The sequence below is a fragment of the Polyodon spathula genome, chromosome 20, assembly GCF_017654505.1.
Source record: "Polyodon spathula isolate WHYD16114869_AA chromosome 20, ASM1765450v1, whole genome shotgun sequence".
Lineage (NCBI taxonomy): Eukaryota > Metazoa > Chordata > Actinopteri > Acipenseriformes > Polyodontidae > Polyodon > Polyodon spathula.
Genome location: NC_054553.1, coordinates 21,825,842 through 21,848,215, shown reverse-complemented (window position 1 = coordinate 21,848,215; position 22,374 = coordinate 21,825,842). Strand labels below are relative to the sequence as shown.

General features: G+C 38.1%; 1 protein-coding gene across 1 annotated transcript in view; it reads left to right on the top strand.

Moving 5' to 3' along the window:
* LOC121295314 (carbonic anhydrase-related protein 10) overlaps positions 1-22,374 on the top strand; it is a 133,194-nt gene that overhangs the window by 101,509 nt on the left and 9,311 nt on the right. The window contains exon 5 of the mRNA XM_041219791.1: positions 21,615-21,800. Within this exon, the coding sequence (XP_041075725.1) occupies positions 21,615-21,800 (186 nt within the window). The remainder of the gene's footprint in view (positions 1-21,614; positions 21,801-22,374) is intronic.

The following is a 22,374-nucleotide window of genomic DNA, read 5'->3' as shown; positions in this document are numbered from 1 at the left end:
GTAAACCCCACCCAAAAAATTAATTGGTGCGATAACAAATGACTCAACACGTTCAAAGAAGGGATCGCAGATAAAAATTTCCCGGCGATAGGAAAGGAGATATATATATATATATATATATAGATATATATATATATATATATATATATATATACTGTCCAGCTGCCCAACATTTCGTAAAAGTTTTTTACGGTATTACAACAACTTGTTATTGTTTATATTCAAATCCATGATTTATTGTTACATGATGTAATGGTGTTCTATATATTGTGACAGTGTTTTTGCGTATATCTTTAAATGTTAGCCAGCGTAGTTCAGGGGGCGTGCAGCAGGGTGCTTCCAATTTCCTGTCAATTAGTACCTATTCTCTATTTAAGCTCAGATCACTTGCACTTTCTCTGTCTAGTGTTTCGTTTTTGTAGCAAACGCTCAGACGCCGTCTTTTCATGCTTCACCGCTAATCTACACTTCGTTGCCTTTCACTGGAGATCAATTCTCTGCGCAGCGCTCCCAAGATATTATCAAATATTTTCCTGCCTGCTCCGGTGCTGCTTCTCATCATTCAGCTTCTCCATTCGGCTGCAGGATCTCCAGCGTTAGTCTTTCCTGCTCTTTCCAGCCTCCAGCCCAGCAACAGCACCGTTCACCGCAGCTTCATTTCACTTGTCTAACTTGTCCACGTCTTTATTAGACAGACTGGCCCTCCACTAAAACCTCTAAAGCTCCTTCAACAGGACATCAACATTCCCGTCGTCAGCGTTTGCCTTCCCATAACTCCTTATTTTAATCCACCACAAAGATCTGTCAGCTGGACATTCCTTTACTCTTCGCTTGCAATCACGCGCCCCTCCTCCGCTCCCAGAGCCAGCACAATTTACCGTTCTTTCAGAAGATCCTGCCCTGGATTTCTATTAGCTACGTTTAACGTTTTAAAGACCTATCCAGTCAATTTCATACTCCGTTTCAATGTGTGGCGGCTTGTGCTTTCGACTGGTCACAACATGCTCCAACAACACTGCTGTTCTGCAACTTTTCCACCGGCGCCTCTCAGTCCATGGCTACCATGGCAACGCCCTCATTGCGTGACTGCGGGAAGTGGTAAGTCGCCATGGTGACCAGGCAGCTTCATCCGGCACTGCGAGCTCCGTGCCTCAGTACTGCAATCTTCTGGCTTGCTGCTGCTGCGCTTTCACAATCTGCAAGGGCTGATTCAACTCGTCAAAATGTGATATCAATATACTGTGTTAACGTATTTTTATATACATGACTAACTGTCCTAAAACATGTAACAAAAATATTCAAATCTAAAAGAATAGGCAATTGTTGTTCTACACTGACAAGGATTTTAATCACAATAACCAAATATATTCTCCCTGGCTTCACTCAAGCCAATGGTTAATTCCAATCATAACCGCTAGATGGCAGTGTAACACTACAAATTTTATACAGTCGCTAAGTTGGTTTGCTATCTCTGTGAAGCTCGCACACTCCAGTTTTTCTATACATTCCTGCAGTTTGTTGTCACTCCGAGGGATTCTCAGGAGTCCCCCTCCTCCTCAACCTTTTGTAGCAACTGACGTTCTCCAATTTCAACTCTTCCCCTCTTCAATGACCTGGTCATGAAGCAACCTTACTCAGCTGTTTTTGAGATGCTCAATATCTACCATCATAGTAACGTCCTGCTTCCCTGCATCACGCAGCCATTCCTACGACTTATTCCTGTTCCCAGATTTGTGTTTCCTCATCTGGCGTTGCTCCTCCAATCCGACCAGCTTCATCAAAGTCATCATTTCATCAACGCGAGCCGCCAGTCAGTCACGGAACCATGTCCTACGATTTATCAACGTTCCAGTCAATGTCCTCCTAACTCCAATAGACAATAAACTGCTCCCGATCAATCAATAGGTTTTGCAGACGCCTCGGAGCAACACATTCTTCATCCTCTCTGGTTCTGCAGCGGTCTCAGATCTCTGCATTCTTCATCTCTGCCCAAAAGCAGCCCCATCTCTGGCTCCATCTAAATCTGCCTTGACACTGAAAGACCAATATCTACTGCATTCAGCAGATCCCTACACTCTGCAGCAGACCACCACACTCTACAGATGGTAGTCCTCCATTCAATATTGCAGATCTCACAGCTGAGCCTCTGCACACTACTGACAGCACTCCATTGTTTTCTTCCTCAGACCTCTGCTCTGTTCAGCATATCCCGCCCTCTACTGTTAATCGCTCCTCACTACAGCAGATCTCCACTCCCTGTTCAGATCAGCTCACTACTGCAGCATGCAAAAGTCGCTCTAGTTTACTGTTTAAATCTGCAACTGCACTTCTCCAGAGCCTAAAATGATCCAGCCTTCCTCCAATATGCAGATCGTGGCAGCATTCCCACAATCAAGGCTAACGCTAATCCCCATCTAAGCAAAATACGGGGCACTTCCTCAGCAATCCTATTCATGTCTCTGCTCATCCTCCCAAATGTTACAGCATTAATACTTGGTTTGAGACGTGGTACGAGACTGGAAACCTGTCTTATTATGAGCTAAGGATTTTCACTATTAAGAGAATAACTGGCGTTGCGAAACCCAAATCTCTGAATGTGAGTTTACCTTTTCCATCCTTTGGGGGGCAACTGAGTCTCACTTCCCCGACCTCAGGGCTAGGCATCAGCCTCCCTTTACCTTCAGGGGAGTTCTCACCATGTGAGTCAGAGCGGACCCCCGGCCACACTCTTTCACAGCTCCTGCGCTTATCTTGTCTCACTCAAGGCTCTGTTCCATACTCTGCCTCAATTTGGGACGTGGCTACTCCATGCTCGAGTCCCATACTAACCTCTATGCCTTGTTGTTATTTCAGGTCCCGGGCAGCGTGAAGTCTCGGCCAGTTGTGGGTCTAACAAGCGCCCCTTTACAGAAGTCTCAGATGCTGGGTACCTCTCCCTCTCTATCTCCTTTTGTGTCCCGGTCTTCCGGGACATCTTCCACCCGAGGGGCGGCTCCCCGAGTCATAACCCTCGTATGTGTTTTCGGTTGCTGGGTCCTTTGCCCCTGGGTTGTGTCGGCATCGCCGCCCTCAGTCAGTGACCACCTTCTATCCTAGCTTCCATGTCCAGCTTCACTGGTCTGCTACTAGAGTGGGCCTCGTCTGCTCTTCTATCCTAGATCCGGTCCTTTCTAGCTGGCACTCTGTCCTACTTACCGCTCCTTCTGCTTCTTCTGCCCTATCCTTACACCCCCAGATCACGCCCCGTGAAATCTGTATTAATTCCAATTAACATTAGTTTATATAAAATTATATTTATATTATCATGCAGTGCTGGCTGTGAGGATCACCTTGATTTGGCCTCCACAGTGCATCAGCAGACACAACTTTTGAATTAATTTAGTTTATTTATTTATTTATTTATTTATTTATTTATTTAAATGTTATATATTTATTGGAGTTAATGAGTTCGTTATTTTCTGTTGAGTCCTGCTGGCATAATCGTGTTCAGTCTATTTATCCATTGACTTTCTTTTATTCTTTTATATGTCGCATTGTCTAATTTTAGCTGTTCTAATACTACAAACTTTACATTGTTTATGTCATATCCTTGACTGGTCAAGTGCTGTATTATTGGTTCACTAATTTTCTTATTTCTAATTAATTAATGTCTCTGAATTATTTTATATGAAGTTGTTCCAGTCTCTCCAACATATTTTATTTCATCACATTTTTCAGAGGCTATTCCATAAACAGCATTGCTATTTTTACAGTAGGTATTAGTTTTTAGTGGATATGTGGTGTTCTTGTGTTTAATGATGTTTTTGCATTTGTCCATGTATTTAAACACTTTACAAGTACTATTGCAAGTATTAGTAGAACCTATTTTGTTAATTCTTCTTTTATGTTTACTGTGAACTAAAATATCACCTAAATTATCTTCTTTTTTGAATGTTACAACTGGGGCTTTAAGAAATACTTTTTTCAATCCGCAAGTGTTTCCAAACTATCTTAGAAATATTAAGAAAATGTTTAGAGTATGTCATTACTATTACTTTTGACCTTTTTATCTCTATTTTTATAATGCAGTAGATCATCTCTTTTTAGTTTATCCACTTTTCTTAACTGCGTCTCTAATTCTTTCTTTGTATCCTCTTTTTTAAAGATTTTTTTAAAATACATGTCTTTGTTTTACATAGTCACTTTCTCTTGAGCATATTCTTCATATTCTTATTCCTAGACCCTTTGGGATTGCCCTTTTAGTGTGTATTGGATAGCAGAGGACATGTGTAAATACTGGTGCATGTCAGTAGGTTTACAGAAGAGGTCAGTCTCAATTTAACCTTCTTCTAGCTTTGCTACGGTATCTAAAAATTATATTTCTTTTCTTGTCCATCAAAGGTCCACCTTAATACTACTGTATATTTCATTTGCCATTTTATGAACCTGGAAAAGAGATTCTTCTCCATGTGTCCAAACCCCATAAATATCATCTACAAACCGAATGTATTGTAAAGGTTCTCTTTCCAATTTTCTAAGTAACTGTTCTTCCCATTTCCCCATTGCTAATTTAGATCATATTGCTGTACCATCATTTGGTTTGTAATTCTTATCAACAAATGTAAAATAACTGTTTTCTAAAACTACTTTTATCATGTTCAGCACTTCTGCTGTTGGTATTGATTTATCTAGTCTATCATCTAGTGCTTTTTGAGACGCTTCTAAAGTTTCTTTACGAGGGACACTTGGGTACAAGGATTTTACATCCATGCAAAATAAAACTGTATGCTCTGGAAAGTTGTGCTTTAGTGATTCAAGTCTTTTTAAAAATTGTGTTGTATCCTTAACATAGCTTGGTAATTTCTCAATGTATGACCGAAGTTTTTTTTTCGCTATTTCAGCTGTTATGGGTGTTGGATTATCAGTCGTGTTGACTATCATTCACATAGGGTGATTTTCTTTGTGCATTTTAGGATTTCCTTTTGCTAGGCCTGTTCTTGCATTATGTGGCTGCATCTATTTTTGAAATCTTTGTGATATAATGCCTTTATTGTATAGTCTCTCCGCAATTTCCTTAAACTCTTTTACCGATTTTGCTTTTAACTTCTTCATATGTATCCGTATTATTTAATTCACATTCTACAGATTTCATATAGACAACTGTGTTCATTATCACTTTTCCTGAACCTTTATAAAGATCCACCGATAATCGCTAGCCTATCTGCGTAGCACCGATATAAGGAAAAAAATCACAATCAGCTACTGGCAGGTTTTGTTGTTTTAGCCGACAATGTACACCGATATTCATGCTTGAATTTCTTCCAGCACAGAATTGAATGTTTGGTTTGACACGCTTACTGATGACACAAATGGTCATTTCACTTGCATTAGTGTGTAGAGTGTGATCAACCTGCAGTAAATATGTCTCAAAAGAGCGATGTTTGGATTTTTTATTTTTTTTTAATTTGAAGACAACAATCGGATAGCTGAGTTGTGAGCAGCAGAACAGACTTGATGCCTGAATCCAACGACAAACTAACTGTGAGTAGACTATTATTCTGATGCTTTTTATATATATATATATATATAATTACTCTGTGAATGCTGGCGCTATGAAAGTGTTCGAAAAACTTTTCAAGCACAGGGTTCTTCATTTTGGAACAACTGCATACAAAAATGTCCTCCAGTGGACAACCACAGCGAAGGGAAGAAAAGAGCATCTCCTGTTAAAATCAAGCCCATATCCACACAGAGTTCTCAATAAAAGTATTAGTCTTTAATTCATATCTTTAAAACTTCACAGCAAACATAAGGTGTTAAATCAGTGCAAGGCAAAACACTTTGTGATACGTTTTTATCAATTGTGATTTTTACATTTGTCCCAATGTCCCAACCTGTCTGGGTTGTTTGAGTGTGTACTAAGAAGAAACGAATCTGGTTTGTTTTGTGAGGGAGTTACCAGGTTGAAATATTTTCTATCTATACATTACAGTACCTCCCAGTAGTTCTCTTAATTCCTGCCACCTGCATATTGAGTTGAATTTTGGCCAGGTGTATTTATAAAGTTGCAGCTCAGATACTGATGCACTTGTTGCTTTCTTGCACCAGGTGTGATAAATAGTGGTTTAAACTGCACATTGTAGCCCAGTGAGAAACAGAAAGCCCATTCCATAACAAATACCTGTTTCTAAAATAATTACATGCAGGTGTAGATATAACTGAAATATCCCTAAAGACATTCATGTCAGATTCTTTGTTGAGTAAATTCAGAGTTAATATTGAGTCTGAGCTTTAAAGGTGCTATCACAGGGGGAAGGCTATAGTATGAAAGACCTATTCAGACAGATAAAACAGGAGGATAATGAGACTGTAGGTCAGTTTATTACATGGCTAAAGCACAAAGCTGAAAATGCTGGTGTTACAGTAAATGAGCACATTAAAGATCAGGCCATTTAAGACCACTATTTGAAAGAAGGAGGGTACTCACCTAGCAAAATAACAGAAAATTGCAGAGGCTTCAGAAACAACATAAAGAGATCCTTTCCATAACACAGACTTGTAACAAACAGCTTACAAGAGAGGAAAGCCACATAAGCTAAATAAGAACAAGCACTTTTAGACTGCAACTGCTTTGAAAAAAAAAATCTTTAGGGAAGGGTATAGCTATAGATAAGAAATTGTTTAAATGACACAAAAAAAGTAAATTTTGCACTTTTATGTAAAAGCACAGGAACTACACAACCAGAATCCTAGACAACAAGGAAGACGGGACCATTAAATTAACTTCTTCGAAGAAGCTGCAACAAGTAATATTATTGTAATATTATAGTGTCACAGGTAGGTAGTACACTTTTCTAAGGAATACCAGTAGAGATGCTGATTGAGTTGGATGCAAAGCTATAATTGATTGGAACTGTCGGCCACATTTAAAAGACAAGTGAGGCGCTGTACTCGTATGGAGTGAATAAACTGCTTTCTCTCATGGGGAAATTCATGACAGAGCCCGTTGATGAGACAAAAGAAATTGAGGCTGAATTCATAGTGACAGATGGAGAAGGACAACATCTTCAAGGACAAGACACTGCAATTGAGCTGGGAGCACTGAGAATAGGACCACAAAAAAATGCACCCTTTGCAGAAACAGATCTACCGTAGTGAAGAAATACAGTGCTTGAGAAAGCTTCCAACAAATATACACTGAGAACAATATATGACAGTGGCACATAGTCTGAGAAATCCTTTTAGGCTGTGCTGAATGCTCTAGAGATAGACTAACTGAGAAAGTTGAAGGGGTGAGTCCTGCAGGGGTGAGTCCTGCAGGGGTGAGTCCTCCAGGGGTGAGTCCTGCAGGGGTGAGTCCTCCAGGGGTGAGTCCTGCAGGGGTGAGTCCTGCAGGGGTGAGTCCTGCAGGGGTGAGTCCTGTGTTAGATAACTGCAAAAGAGCTTACAGCATTTTGGATGACATCGTTGTACAAGGTGGGAACCAAGAGGAACACTAGGCTAGTGTTGAAAAAGCACTCACATCAAATAAAGTGCTGTATCCTTGTATTAATCACCAGATTAAGGCTGTAGATGGCAGGTGAACACATTTACTGAAAACACATTTTCAGAGTTATGAACATTTCAGACTTACGAACAACCTCCATTCCCAAGGTGTTTGTAACTGTGAGGTTCTACTGTACTTATATAAAACAAAGACAACATAGTCAAATATATATTTCAGATATATAGCATTAAGCATGTATTGCAAAAGAAAGTTCAAAGATGAAACACTTTGAAAAAGTTAAAAAAAATAACAGCCAGAAAATTACAGCCAGATCTGCAAATACAAACCTGTCATTACTGAAGACTGCACTGCTCACTCACTAATGGGTTTAGAAGAGTTTCAGTGTCATTAAATACATTGTCACTGATTAAATTGTGAATAATCATTTTTGTGAAGTATACATCTCACTAACCATTTTGTAGCAGTTTGGAACATTAGAACATGTCATGCATTATCCCTCTTTGGGGGAAATGGACAAATGGTTTGCTTTTCATCTTGTTGTAAATGGCTTTCTTCCTTGAACCTGTTATGTAAATCCAGGCTTATCCAATACAACTGCCAAGGCATGATGCATTGCTGTAATATGAGGAGCAAAGTGCTTTGTGGTGCTTCTTGCTCATACTTTATCTCTGGTTTTTAACAGTGTACTTTATAATCAACTCAACTACCAAAAATATGTGTATTTCAAATCTGTGTCTCCTGGAAATGCATGTTTTTTTTAATGAAAATGGATTACATTTGTCTGGCTGAGGTTATGAAAAAATGCATTGGCATGCAAAGGTGAAAACTACAGTATATTCAAAATAGGAATAAAAATACTACTTGTATGTGTACCTCAATTAAAATCATTCAAAGTTCTGGTCATTTCGAAACCAAAATATAATACTTTGTGAAACACTGTGAAAAATGTTTACTACTCTACTACCTAACTACTTAATCATATTCTAGCAATGCATGAGATTTGTTTTACTTGTTTATTTTAATTTTATTTTTACTCATGTAATATTTCTACTTGGTACACTGATTACACTAACCACTTACATGCACAAAGAATAGATTGTTTTGGAATACATTCTTTTGAATTTTTTCCAAACACTTGGAAAAATAATGATCTTCATATGAAAATCTTTTTTTATTTTTTATTTTGTTTTCATTCTCCAAATGAAAAAATTGCTGGATGTAAATTGAATTGTGAGTTATTGGCAACATGAAAAGAATCAAGTCATTACTATAAGTTAAACTGTTTTGATGTGTCTGTAATTATTCAAGGAATCTCTCCCTGGTGTTAATAGTCTCTGACTAGTTTGAGAATGTGTGCTTTGTAGTGTGATGTAAAATCAATGAACAGCAGTGATGATGCTATACAGATTCAATTCACTAGATCGATGGACAGGAAGAAAATAAGCACTGATTCTTGTCAGAACTATTTTGGGGAAATGCTTATTGGCACATCGATTTTTAAATACTTAAAAAAAACAAAACATATATTTATCCACTCACATACAAAACAAAGGTTATCCTGCTATGAATAAATCATTGATTTATGAAACATTCAAAAGTAATATTGATCATTGTTGGCTCAAATCGATATTACATTCTCAGATTTAATGAGAATTAGCAAAATCAAGACATGGATCTACAATGTAGTTATGTTCAATATACCACAGTCATAGACATGTCCTCAGATATCAGTGTCTTTTGAGGATTGAGTCGAGTATAGTTGCATTAACAGAAGATTATTGCAACCTCATTTTTTTTTTAAGTTTACAAGAGTTCTGCTGTTACAGCTTGCTTGTAGCACTACGATGTCCAATTTAGTCGTTTTCACCACGTAACATTCAGCAAGGCAGCAGGTGTGATAGGAGTGGAAGACAAAAGCTGTGGGTGATCCACAGGGTCTCAAGAATGAAGGACTCAGATGAGCCTGAGAAACTTACATCTTGGCCCTAGAAATAGGCAAATGCCTCAATGGTTCTTTTCTAAGGACAGATGCTGCTCATGTTATCCAGAGTATAAAACAGCATTTTTGCTTCACATTCTCATCCAGTATTTGATTTCCATGAGATGTGTACAGTTCAGTATGTGCAGGTTATGCAGCTCTGTAAAGAAATGTTGAAGAAAGAAAATAAAATAAAAAATAGTAAGATGTTAGTAAAAGTTAATGGATTTGTTTGAGGATTGGAGGGAGAAACATTTTAGCATGAGAGATTATGAGGTGATGCCCCTAACCAATTCCCTGAGCTACAGTATTGTATAGACAGCTTCATGTAAAATTCAATAGAGGTCATTGCCTCTTGGCAGCTATTCTCTGCAAGAATGAATGTGTCACCCCTGATCAGTAAAGGCGGCGGGCAGTGGAAGCCTTGCCACAACGCTTCAGGAGTTTCCCCTCTTAACAGGCTGGTGCGAGGCTACTTAGCTTCCCTGTCAGACAGACGGGCAGGAGCGCTGCATGCAATGGTGTCCCGGTAGTATTAGAACTGGCAGATGTTTTCAATGTTTGACGCAAAGGAGTGACAATTAACGAGAGGTCCCTGTGTATCCAGCTATGAAATGTGCTACTGCTCGGCTTGAGCTCCAACCCTGGGCATCAGTAATACATGATAATTGAAAAATTATGTGAAATCACAGTCACTCCACATGTCCACCGAATGAATATTAGCCTAATAATAAAACTATTTTTACCCCCTGTCTTCAACTTGGTTTAAAATGAAAGTATTACACTGACTCAAATAGGCTTTTTTTAATACATAGCCTTTTCTGTTTGTACAGCAGCTAAAAGGGTTTGCTTTAAATATTTCAGCATTATTAGAAACTGTAATGAAAAATGATAACATTAAAATGGTTTTCAATCTTGCTTCTCTCTCTAATATATATATATATCTATATATATATATATATATATATATATATATAATATATATATATATATATATATGCCGCAGATACGCAGTCTATGCACTGTTCAGATACTACATTTGCTTGCTGCAAAATAATGCAACATCCATTTCTGCCTATTTCTATCCTCTGTAAGTCACACTACTCCCTCTCCTGGTAAAAGAACAGAAAAGCAAAACATGGTTATTATTTTATCTATTATATATTATCTATTCCTTTATTCGCTGTTGATGTGTGCAGTCTGAACTGCTGGCCAAAAGTGTTCCTTTAACTAAGAATATGAAATTCTCAACTCATGGATGGAGCAAATCATGATTTTCACATCAAACTTGTAGTTGTATGTTGCACGGAAGTATTTGTTCTGCGCAGTTGTTTGTAAGCGGCCATGTGTTAGATGCCTGCTGTCTGATTTGTTCCAAGCAATGTGTCTGGCATGACAAGTTAAAGATCCCTAATGTGTTTCTACTCTGTCAGGCCATCACAAAGTGAACCTGCCCAAGTCTTGGCCTGAAGCTGGTAATCGTCAGGCAGATGGGTACACAGCAGGTAGAAAAAGGCTAACATTGCCTTCCCTGTAGACCAAAGAAAAAAAAGTCATTTATGAGAAACAAGGCATGAACAAGACACAACATCTGCTTAAAGGCACTGAGAATAGGAAGTATTTATCACTGTAAATATACCTCTGTTCACTTGTTTATCAATCTGCATCTGTTTCATTGTGGTAAAGACTAATATGCTGTTAAGGATTTATTTATGTATTTATGTATTTGAGGCTGTTATTCATTGTATGGTTTAGTTTTTTAATAAGCATTATTTAAAATTATATTCCATTGCTCGTACAGTATTACTAGATATAGCATTTCTCTTTACAAAATACCACAAGTCTAGCATCAGTTTTAAAAAAAAAACATCAACATTGCTAGAATTTCTAAATGTTGTTTTTTTTTTTTTACTTGTTTAAAATTAAAATACCTTATACAGTAGTAATCTTATTAACATTTCTTATTGATTAACTTTTTTTAATTTGTAGTAGTTCAAATTACCAATATTTTCTTTTTTGTCACTGGAAAGAATTACAAAATTGCAAAATAGTGTTGTGTTATATGGGTTGCTTTGCTGTAAGTTTGTACTGGTAATTTATGTAACTACTTTGTGTAAATGTCTAACAGAAATGTAAACCGTTGTTTCATTAAACATGGTGTTTAGTAGTTAGTGGTGTTAACATTGACCGAAATCCAAGAGTTGATCGACATGTATATAGTAAAACAAAACAGTTACAGATACCTCTATTTCGGTCATGAAAAGTTCTGTATTGGCAAAACTGGGTTGTTTTGGGTCTTGTTTTGTAATAAATACTGTTGCAACAAAAACGCAAAAGCATTTCACAAAGTTAATCCATACAAATACTTTTAACGCAGCACAAAGTCACATGAAATAAACAAACACCCTTAAAGAATATACCTCTGAGGTATCAGCAGACAAATGTGAAATGTAGTCTTTCTTTAACTGGATCTGTCTGGACTAAATTACCAAGACAGAGATTCCTTCCTATAAGGGACTGGCCTTCAAATAAGGCCCCAGGTCTGGATGGTGTTACATGGGATTTGTATAAAACTTGGCTTATAATGGGCTCCCCTGCTATTAAATATGCTTGCTGAATCATTTATAATAAATCCTTACCAACCCCTCTATGGTAAGGATTTATTATAAATGATTGGCTCTGGCTCTTATTTCACTTATTTTTTATAAAAGACCTGTGTCAGTGCTCAAGCTACAAACCAGTTGATTAACAGAAAAATATTATCAAAAATGTGCATTCTGTACACAATCATGACTAAATTCATTCACACTAACCAAGTGGGGTTTATTTGAGGCAGATGCTCATCTGATAATACCAGAATCTGATTGGTATTATGACTCTCCAATGGCCACTGTCTCGTTGGACTCAGGAAAGGTCTTTGACAGAGTGGAGTGGGGGTATTTATTCTTTATGTTATTTATTCTTTTATTCACTGGGTTCAACTGTTATATCGACATCCAACAACAGTGGTTCTAACAAATGGCTTCATTTTCCAGCAGTTTAAACTGGGGAGGAGCACCAGGCAGGGATGTCCCGTAACGTTTTGTTCTTGCCTTGCAACCATCTGCTGCTGCTGTCCCCATAAAACCCCATTTTCCCTGGCATTCAAGTGGGAGGTTCAGCGCGTAAGTTTGTGATTTATGCTGACGATATTCTTTGTGTGTGACCCAAAGAGCTCTATCCTAGCCCTACATAACCCTTCGTCAGTAGCAAGGGGTGCAGACGCAGTGTGTTTAAAATGAACATATCTCCTAACGTGATTAAACGTTAATCGCCTACCTTTATTTTGATAGCAAGAATGTCTTGGGAAACAGGAATAATCCTTCTTCAAAGTCAACATGGTACATTTTGGGGTCCGTTTGCACCCGTTTCCATCTTACAAGAAACAAACCTTTTTTTTTTTTTTTTTTTAACATACCACAATCACAGCTCCTGCTTACTGGAAGAATATGTTATTGACAGTTGCAGGAATGCTGAGGGAGATGTAGAAACGGTGTATCCCTTCTAAAATGATTAATAATTATAGTCATTTTCGTGATACTGTGTATCTGCATGCTTTACAGTATCCTGCTTATTACCTCCTACAGTAAAAAAAAAGTTTTCAAAAAGGCGACCTTCATATACTCAGCTACCACTATTGTGTACCCCCTGTTGACTTGCAGAATCGATGCCTGAGAGAGGCGATAGGCAATTTGCAGTAAATGCCCCCACCACCACCTTTTTACAGTATATGTTTAAAAAAAAAATTGAAGTCTGGTCACCCTAATTTCTAGCATTTTCCCATTCTTTTTTTGAAAGTAAAAAGTAGCACTTTTTTTAAAGTCAGACTTAACAGAATACTAATCTAAAGGAGGTGAGTGGCTTTGTTTCAATACAGTGACTAAAGAATTGAGCTGCTCAGACTTCCATTAAATTAATTGGAATGTTTCAGTTGCTAGGTTATTCCCAGAGATCCAGGATTGGGAAGACAGGCATATTAATGATGATTCTGACAACTCACAGAAGCTTTTTTCATTACATTGGAAATACCAAGCTTCCTGTCCTGCTTGTCCGCATAACTGTCTTATTTAGTCATTTAGCAGACGCTTTTATCCAAAGTGACTTACAGAAACCTGGGGGCGAACTATGCATCAGCAACGGCACTTACTTAGAACCTCAATTTTACATCTCATCCGAAGGATGGAGCACAAGGAGGTTAAGTGACTTGCACAGGGTCACACACAGTGAGTCAGTGGCTGGGATTGAACTGGGAACCTTTGATTATTCCTCCTATATAAAGCTCTTCATGAATCCATGAAGTACATGTTGGCAGGAGGTATGGAAGACTACCATTAAATGTAGGGTAAGTTTTCAAATAAGCAGAGATATCAAATAAGGCTGCAAATTTGATTGAAACTTCATAGTACACCCACAATTTTTAGGTGATAGATAAATGCTTCTCATATGCCTTACTATATCACCAATATCTGGGCAAGGTTTAAATGGCATCAGTGAAGACTATTATGTTTACATTTAATCTGACCACTCATTGAACCCATTCCTGTGAAGCAAACATGGCAGTGAACATGCATATATCAGAATGCATGATTCCTGTTGCAATTTATTTAGTAAGGCTTGGTGCCAACTGGTCCTGTATATTTCCCTCGCAGTTTTGTGAGTGTAGAACTTTCCTGTCTAAGGATGCATAAGTGACACTCAACTGACTTATCTTTCTGTGTAAAAACTAGGTTCTGAAAATGAATAAACAAAACACATTAGTCACAACAAGTAGTATTTAATAGCCTGTTAACATGAATAATACATTCCACTTCAGAGATTGTTGTAACAGAATTAGTAATTCATATTCGTCATTAAGTACACTGTCAGAAAACTTGACAATTATCTTTTTAGTCTTTAATGGACTGTGCTTTGGACAATTACTGTTTAATAAAACTGCACTTTTAGAGAGAATTGTACGGGCAGCATTCTGGCACAGTTCAGTTGACAGATGGCAACTTAGGGCAACAGTCTTACCTCTTTCTATAATTTTCTCTGAATGTGCTTTTTTAAGTCAAATTAGAAATGAAATGCATATGTAACAGTTGGAGTTGTAATTAAGCAATTCATGTACAGTATTTTAAATAGATCCATTTTTAATGGAGATAGTGGGATGTATTAGTCAAACACAGTATAATATTTAATTTGGGTCTTTTTTATGGGATTATTTTACAGTCTGCAAACTAGCTCTGCTGTCGTACAGCATGAACAGATGGTATTTCTGAGAGATTTACGAGACTGTGAAAGTTGCCAACATTTCACATCTTCTTGTTAGAACAATGATATTTTGACAAGGCTAACTTCTCAGCGTTCAGATATAAATATGATTTTTTTTTTTTTTTGGCGCTTTGGATCTTTATACTAGGGGGGTGCCAAAACAGAAAACAGATGCAGGTTTTGCAGATTTTGAACAGAAAAGTGTAGATTTTTATTTCACATTAATATTTACAATACAGCACCAGGTAGGCAGGCAGTAAGAGTGTGTTGCTGGCAGCTGCTGTGTGTCTGCCTAACAAAGAACTTGTCTAGTGAAGAAGGATAGAGGCAGTGCCAAATGCAGCAGCACACTTGGTGCACTTTTGCAGAGCAACCCAGTTTTGAACTAGCATCTGAGCTTTAAAGTGATTATAGCTAGCATAATAATTTAATTAATTAGACCCGTTGTGCACTTCCGTTCCTTATATAGATTTCAAATGTGCTGTTTTAAAAGAAACATACATTATAGTAAATTTATATTGTTATTTTAAAACATAATATCTGATTCTACATTGTGTTGCACTGCACTTGGAGGCTGAAATTATCCTCAACCATTTCAGCAGCTTCAATCCTGTCAACTAGCAACACCCCTTATTGACTGACATGTGTTCAGCCAGTATCATGCTTTTGTTATCAAGGTGAAATGACCCAGGAAGTGTATGTGTAACAGAACATTGAACTTGCTTGAACCTTGTGTAGTACCAGATATTATGTATGGCCCACACATGTTTACTGTTACATGTGTTTATTCAAAAGCTGCATGTTTGACACCTACAGCATGTAACTGTGGAAGTGCAGAAAAGGTAACGTTGAAATTATTTTGTTAGCTCTACAGTTACTTTAAGCAGCAGCTGTAAGAGTTCCTCTGTAAGAATACCCTCTGCCTATTGATTTATTATAGCATGTTGAAAAGAAACTTTGCAGATACACATATATTCTCAAGAGTGACAAATTTGGACTCGCTTCCGCTCCACTTGGAAATTGCTGGATAAGCAGCTGGGTGGTTAAAGGTATCAAGTCAGTAAGTTTAATATTGACCATAAAATACAGCAGGCATGTTTTTTGCTGCTGTAATTTGTTTTATATTTTGAAATATCCTAAACCTTATTTGCTCATTCTAGTACCTACTTGTGTTTTTAAAAATGTTGCCTTTTAAATCAAATATTGCTTTTATAATAAATCTCAGAATGACAGGGTTCCAGTTTACTATATTTGTAATGTTATGGAATGGTGTGATAAATGTTCAGTTTACTTTGTCTGCAATGAAGAATTGTGTAATCAGTGTTCAGTTTACTATATTAAACACGCCCTTAACAGCAAACTTCTGCTATTTGAACACCGTTTGAACAACAAACTCCATACTTGGTAGTTATTTTCCCAGTAACAATGGAATACAAGTATGTCAAGATGGTTATGTTTTAAAAAAAAAAAGATGGCCATCAGTTATACATTTACATCTTAAATTTAAAACTGCTTCAGTTGACAAACGGTTTAATTGACTAATTCCAAACTTCACAAGCATCATCCTTGACACTGTATCAATACAACTGACTTTTAAGAAACTGGTGTTAAACCGAAATGGCAGTATGACGCATTTCTTCTTGAAACCTCACGAAATCTTCTTCTTTGGAACCTTGAAGTTATTGATCTGACACTTGGCATATATTATCACCATCCAAACCTGCTTGCAAAGCAGAAGTTGCTGTGATACAATTCTGTAGTAAAATGGCGGCCACAAATTTCACCAAAACACGCCCTTAACAGCAAACTGCTTTTATTTGAAAACCTTGTGACCAACAGACTCCAAACTTGGTAGGCAATGTTCCAGTGACAGTGGAATACAGATATGTCAAAATGGTTATGTTTCGTGAAACAATGTGGCTGCCACTCCTACATTTTCTTCTTATATTTAAAACTGGTTCAGTTTAAGAACGGTTCACTTGATTAACTCCAAATTTGAAAACCATCATGCCTGTGTCAGTACAATTTACATTTTCAAAAAAAACTTTCAAAATCTTCTTCTGTGGAACTGTTAAAGTTGCTGATTTTAAACTTGGCACATTGAAAACTAAACACGCTTAGACGGGTACTGATACTGGGGCTTTGGAGCCGTAAAACTGCCTGGCAGTTTTAGTTATTTTTTTTTTCTTCCCAAAACTTTAAACTGCTGTTGCTTGGAAGCTGTGTGACTGATCAGGTAAAAATCTGGATACATTGGCTGTCAGATGCTGCAAAAATTGTGCTGCTGCGTCCCTGCAATTGGCACCGTGATGCATTTTCCGGTAAAACCTTTTGAAATCTTCTTCTTGGGAACCGGTGAAGCGATAGATCTAACACTTGGCATATATCATCAGCATCCAACCCCACATCAAGTTTGCGAAGCAGAAGTTGCTGTGATAAATTTTAATGTCGAAATGGCTGCCACACACTTTAGCGAAACGCGCCATTAACAGCAAACTGCTGGTATTTGAACACTGTTTGACCAACAAACTCCAAACTTGGTAGTTATCGTCCCAGTAACCATGGGATACAGATATGTGAAAATGGTGATGTTTTGTAAAACAAGATGGCCACCACACCAACATTTTCTTCTTACATTTAAAACTGCATCAGTTGCAAACAGTTCACTTGACTAACTCCAAATTTCACAAGTATCTTCCCTGACACAGTATTAATACAACTGACTTTTAAAAAAATGGTGTTGACCTAAACCAAAATGGCTGTTTGATACATTTTTTTAGAAACCTTTGAAATCTTCTTCTTGGGAACTGGTGGAGTGACTGATGTAAAACTTGGAGTATATCAGTAGCAACTAAACACGTTTGCGAAGCAGAAGTTTATGCGATAAAGTTGAATGTAAAAATGGGTGGCAGATATTTTATTGAAACGCGCCCTTGACAGTAAATTGTTTAAACAACAGACTCCAAACTTGGTAAGAACTGTCCCGGTGACAATAGAATACAAATATGTCAAAATGGTGATGTTTTAAAAAATAAGATGGCTGCCACACCTACACTTTCTTTTTACATTTAAAACTGGTTCTGTTTAAAAATGGTTTACTTGAAAATTACCATGCCTCTGTCAGTATAATTGAGTTTTTCAAAGTGTTCTGGGGAAATATCATACTGGCTTGTTATCCTTGTGCTTGTGAATTTCAAACCATTAAGCCTGCAATGTGTTTTGCATATAGCTGATTTTAACATCATTTAATTCAGTATGTCCCCTGCTAGATTACAATTCCAAGATATGGAAATCTTTTAACTGCAAATTAATTTTATTTACAGTGGCTGAATTCATTGCAAATGTCTGTTGTATACAGTATTGGTGATTTAAATCAAATTGGGCCTGGACCAAATGATAGGCAGAGGGATGTAAGAGGGGTTAGGGAAGAGGCAGCAGAGCGAGGACAGAGGACGGGAGTGAGCAGACATAACAAGGATGTGAGAGATGGTCATGGTAGGACAGGTGAGACAGATAGGTACAGTAGTAGTAGAAGTAGTGGGAGCAGGAGCGGTGGGGGGAGGGTAGAGACCTGTCAAGTAGTTGGCGTCTTCCACAGTGCTGCTAGGTTTGGATTTTCTCCAACAGCCTCTCCTCGCTGGACTCCACAGCAAGACTCCCACAGCTAGACTTCCGGCTCTTTGGTAGAGAGGTTGTTCGGTTGGCTGCCGTTTCGTGCTGGCGCACAAATAGGCTAACTGTCTATTATACTAAACTGCGCTAAAGGCAATACTTAAGCAATACAATAGTTTCAATGCACTCCAATGGGATCACACAACTATAAAACGCTGTGGAAACCGATCAAATTGCAAATAAACCTCTATTCAGTTTAACCACACCCACCTGGTACTAATCACAAACAGTAGATAACCTAATTAAAACCACCTTTATAATGTTACTTAAATACAGCTAATGTTAAGAGTTGAAGTGAGGCCTCTAGTAGCCACTGGGAGAGATTTGGAAAAGGTCCTCGCACTACCTGTCCTCAGTCTGACTGCCACATCTCAGACTGCCCTTGGACGTGTGGCCCTTGGAGGACTGCCGCTTTGAACAGCCTGTGTTTAAGACACCGATTGCCAATTTATACAGGTCTAGAGCTGGTCCAGTTTATATGCTATCTAAATTCACTTCAGCCAGCTAATGTAGTTACATCAGCAACAAGCATTCAATTGTTCTTACCAAATCACAAGTTTCTTATTCTGACTGCAAACTGCAAAACACAATCCAAGCAGGTTGGTTAGGGAATTGTGTGATCAGTGTTCAGTTTACTATATCTCTAATGTTAGGGAATTGTGTGATCAATGTTCAGTTTCTGTTCATGGATTTTATCATGTTTAATAGAATAACCACAGCCTTGTTTACTCAGTGAGGTAGAATAAACCTGCAAGCCCCAGACAATTACTCTTTTTGAGCTGAAAATGGATTTGATCACACCGTGTAACAATTTATTTTATTTTTTTTTGGTTCCTGGGTAGTAAATGTTATTTCCTAATTGCTTATGCCTCAAAAGTATAGAAAATGGCTATTATTCCCCACAAACTTTGCTTTTGTGACCAGGAAAGTGATATTTTGAAATTGACCTATTTTCCAGAACATCCCAGATAGATTCAGTGCTGGGACACCAAGGCGCACTACCACAGGCGGGACTGGCCACAGTGGACCGAGTTCTCTGTGGGGAGGAACAACGTCAAGTGGGACCCCCGGAAGGTGCTGATGCCACCACTGCACATCAAATTGGGCCTTATGAAACAATTTGTCAGAACTCTAGATAAGGAGTTGGCAGCCTTCAAGTACCTTCAAGACTTCTTCCCTAAGCTGTCTGAGGCAAAGGTCAAAGCCGGTGTCTTCATCAGAACACAGATAAAGGTGATCCTGGAGTGCAATGAATTCCCCAAGAAGCTCACTAGTAAGGAGAAAGCGGCTTGGAACAGCTTTGTCGCAGTGGTTCGGGGCTTCCTGGGCAATCACAAGGCCAAAAACTATGTGGAGCTGGTTGAGACTCTGGTGAAGAACTACGGCACAATGGGCTGTAGGATGTCCCTCAAAGTTCATATCCTTGATGCTCATCTTGATAAATTCAAGGAGAACATGGGAGCGTACTCGGAGGAGCAAGGCGAGCGCTTCTACCAGGATATACTGGACTTTGACCGCCGCTACCAAGGACAGTACAACGAGAACATGATGGGAGACTACATTTGGGGGCCGATTCATGAAAGTGATTTACAGTATAATCGTAAATCTTGAAAAACTACTCACTTCTAAATCTTTTGTAGTCATTTTTGTATTACTTTAGTATAAATACATGTTAATTTGGATTCATATGTTGTTTTTTTCTGACTTTACGTGAACGAAAAGACACAAATTAGCTCCAGACTGTCAGGAATGGTATAAAACGATTCAGAATTTTCTAAGCCAGAAATGCCAAGACTATTTTTGGAAACCAATGCATTTGTTGATATTTACGTGGCATTCAAATGACTTTCTGTTTGGTACAAATGTACTGTTACATAAAAGTCACTCAGAGTATGTAAGGACTCAAAAGTGTCCTTAAGGTTGTGTTCATGTTGGGTTTGTTACAAACAGTCTAAGTTTAGTTTCTTTGGTTTAAAGCAATGAAATGGTTTGCTTGCTGTTGTCAGTCAGTTAGTGTGTGAAATTGAGGTTTTTTATTCATTTGTGTTCAGAGGAGTAATGCTGAGCACTTGAAGGAAAGCATTCTCTGCCTGAATTTTGGTGTACGACCGTATTTTTAAAATTGTCCCTGTTTCCTTTTAACTTCCCTTTGACGTTATTTTGACTTCATAACTTCATAATTTAAATTTTTGCAGAATACCAGACACAAGTAGCGCGACACTACCAACCAACTACAGAAAAATAACTGGGAAACTTAACTTTCTCCTTATCTAGCTAGAAAGGTCAATGTGTATGGCTTGTGTCCTGTGTGCAAACAATCTTGAGTTCCCAGTTGGCCACACTGAAGTGTAGCACGCCAACCAAACTATTTTTGCCACGTGAACTGTGTTGTTCACACTACACTCCAGATGAACCGAACCATACTGAGTGCAGAACCACACCCACTAACAAACTCAGTGTGAACACTGTGTTTGTTATTATGTTATGTTTGCTGACAACCAGTGATCTGCCTTGCACTTGTTCTCTATTCTCTGTCACTGTGATATTTTAGTTCTTCCCTTGAAATATTTATATCCCACAATGATGAAATAAAACTACTGCTTTGATGTATAGGTGCCTGCGGGACAAGCATGTACATCCCATAATAGCACTGCGTTCGGCTGACTGAAGCTGTAATTTGATTGGTTGGACCCGAGAGGTATGTTGCTGTGTACATTGCAGAAGTTGCCTTCGCCAGGTCCCAGCATCTCTCTGATATTTAGCTACTGTACCACTACATAGATGCTGTCACATACTAACACAAGAGTCAGCTTTCATTATACAAAAATGTATTTATGAAGCTCTTGTCCTACAGACTACTGAATACCTTGGAAGCACTTGTCCATCGACATTTTTGACTGTCCCGGTCAAATAGAGAAGCCTTAAAATCGAACCTTGCAGTGAGTATTTAGATTTGTGAGGGCCTGTTTTAAAATGGATCCCCTGGCAGATGTTCCCATGTCTGCCACATCTGCAGAATGGTATGTCTCTTGGAGTATGTTTCACATACTTCAAATAATGTGGGAATGTCAAATATATTGTATTTTACTGTATTATATGGTCATTGGTTAACAGCTACGGTTAATCTGCAGAACAAAAGTCTCCCCAATCCTCACCAAGCCATATTATGTTTTTCTTTTTACCCAGGTCAGTGGAACAATGTACAACACAGGCCGCCACGTTTCCCTTCGTCTGGATAAGGAACATTTGGTAAACATCTCAGGAGGACCCCTGACATACAGTCACCGGTTGGAAGAGATTCGATTACACTTTGGTAGTGAAGATGGCCAGGGGTCAGAGCATCTACTAAATGGACAAGCCTTCTCTGGGGAGGTAAGGCTGTAAGGAATGGCACAAAAGTAGTAATTAGAAGAGGCATTAAAGATGTATTCGACTTTCTAAAGGCTTCCATGGTACATTTTGCAAAGCATCGACAATCCACTGTGAAAGATAAGACAGGGAAACTGATATACTTGTATTGTGCCCAGCTAGGGATGCATGTCCCTGGGAACAGGGATATAGTGGAAACAGCCATGTACAGGATATAATGATTAGGAATCAGGACAGCATCTATAGAGCTGACTTTTACTTTGAACTATCTGAACAGAACAAAAAGATTCAACAAGAAAAGTGGGTCCATTGCTAATATTACTAGGGCAATAGAGTTAATTGATTTTAAAATGTTTGTTATCACTTTAAGCTGCCTCTGCTTTGCATCTAATTTTGTTTGGCTACTAATAAGTGCAAATAATGTTATTATTTGTTATGTAATAAGGTAGAGACACCTGACTTTAGTATTTTAAGTTTTTGTATTTTTTATTTAGTGTATATTAGTGAATACATCATGCATTTTTAGAAAACCTTGTTAACATAGATCAAGCGGCAGGTACCTTGTATGTGCTTTGTG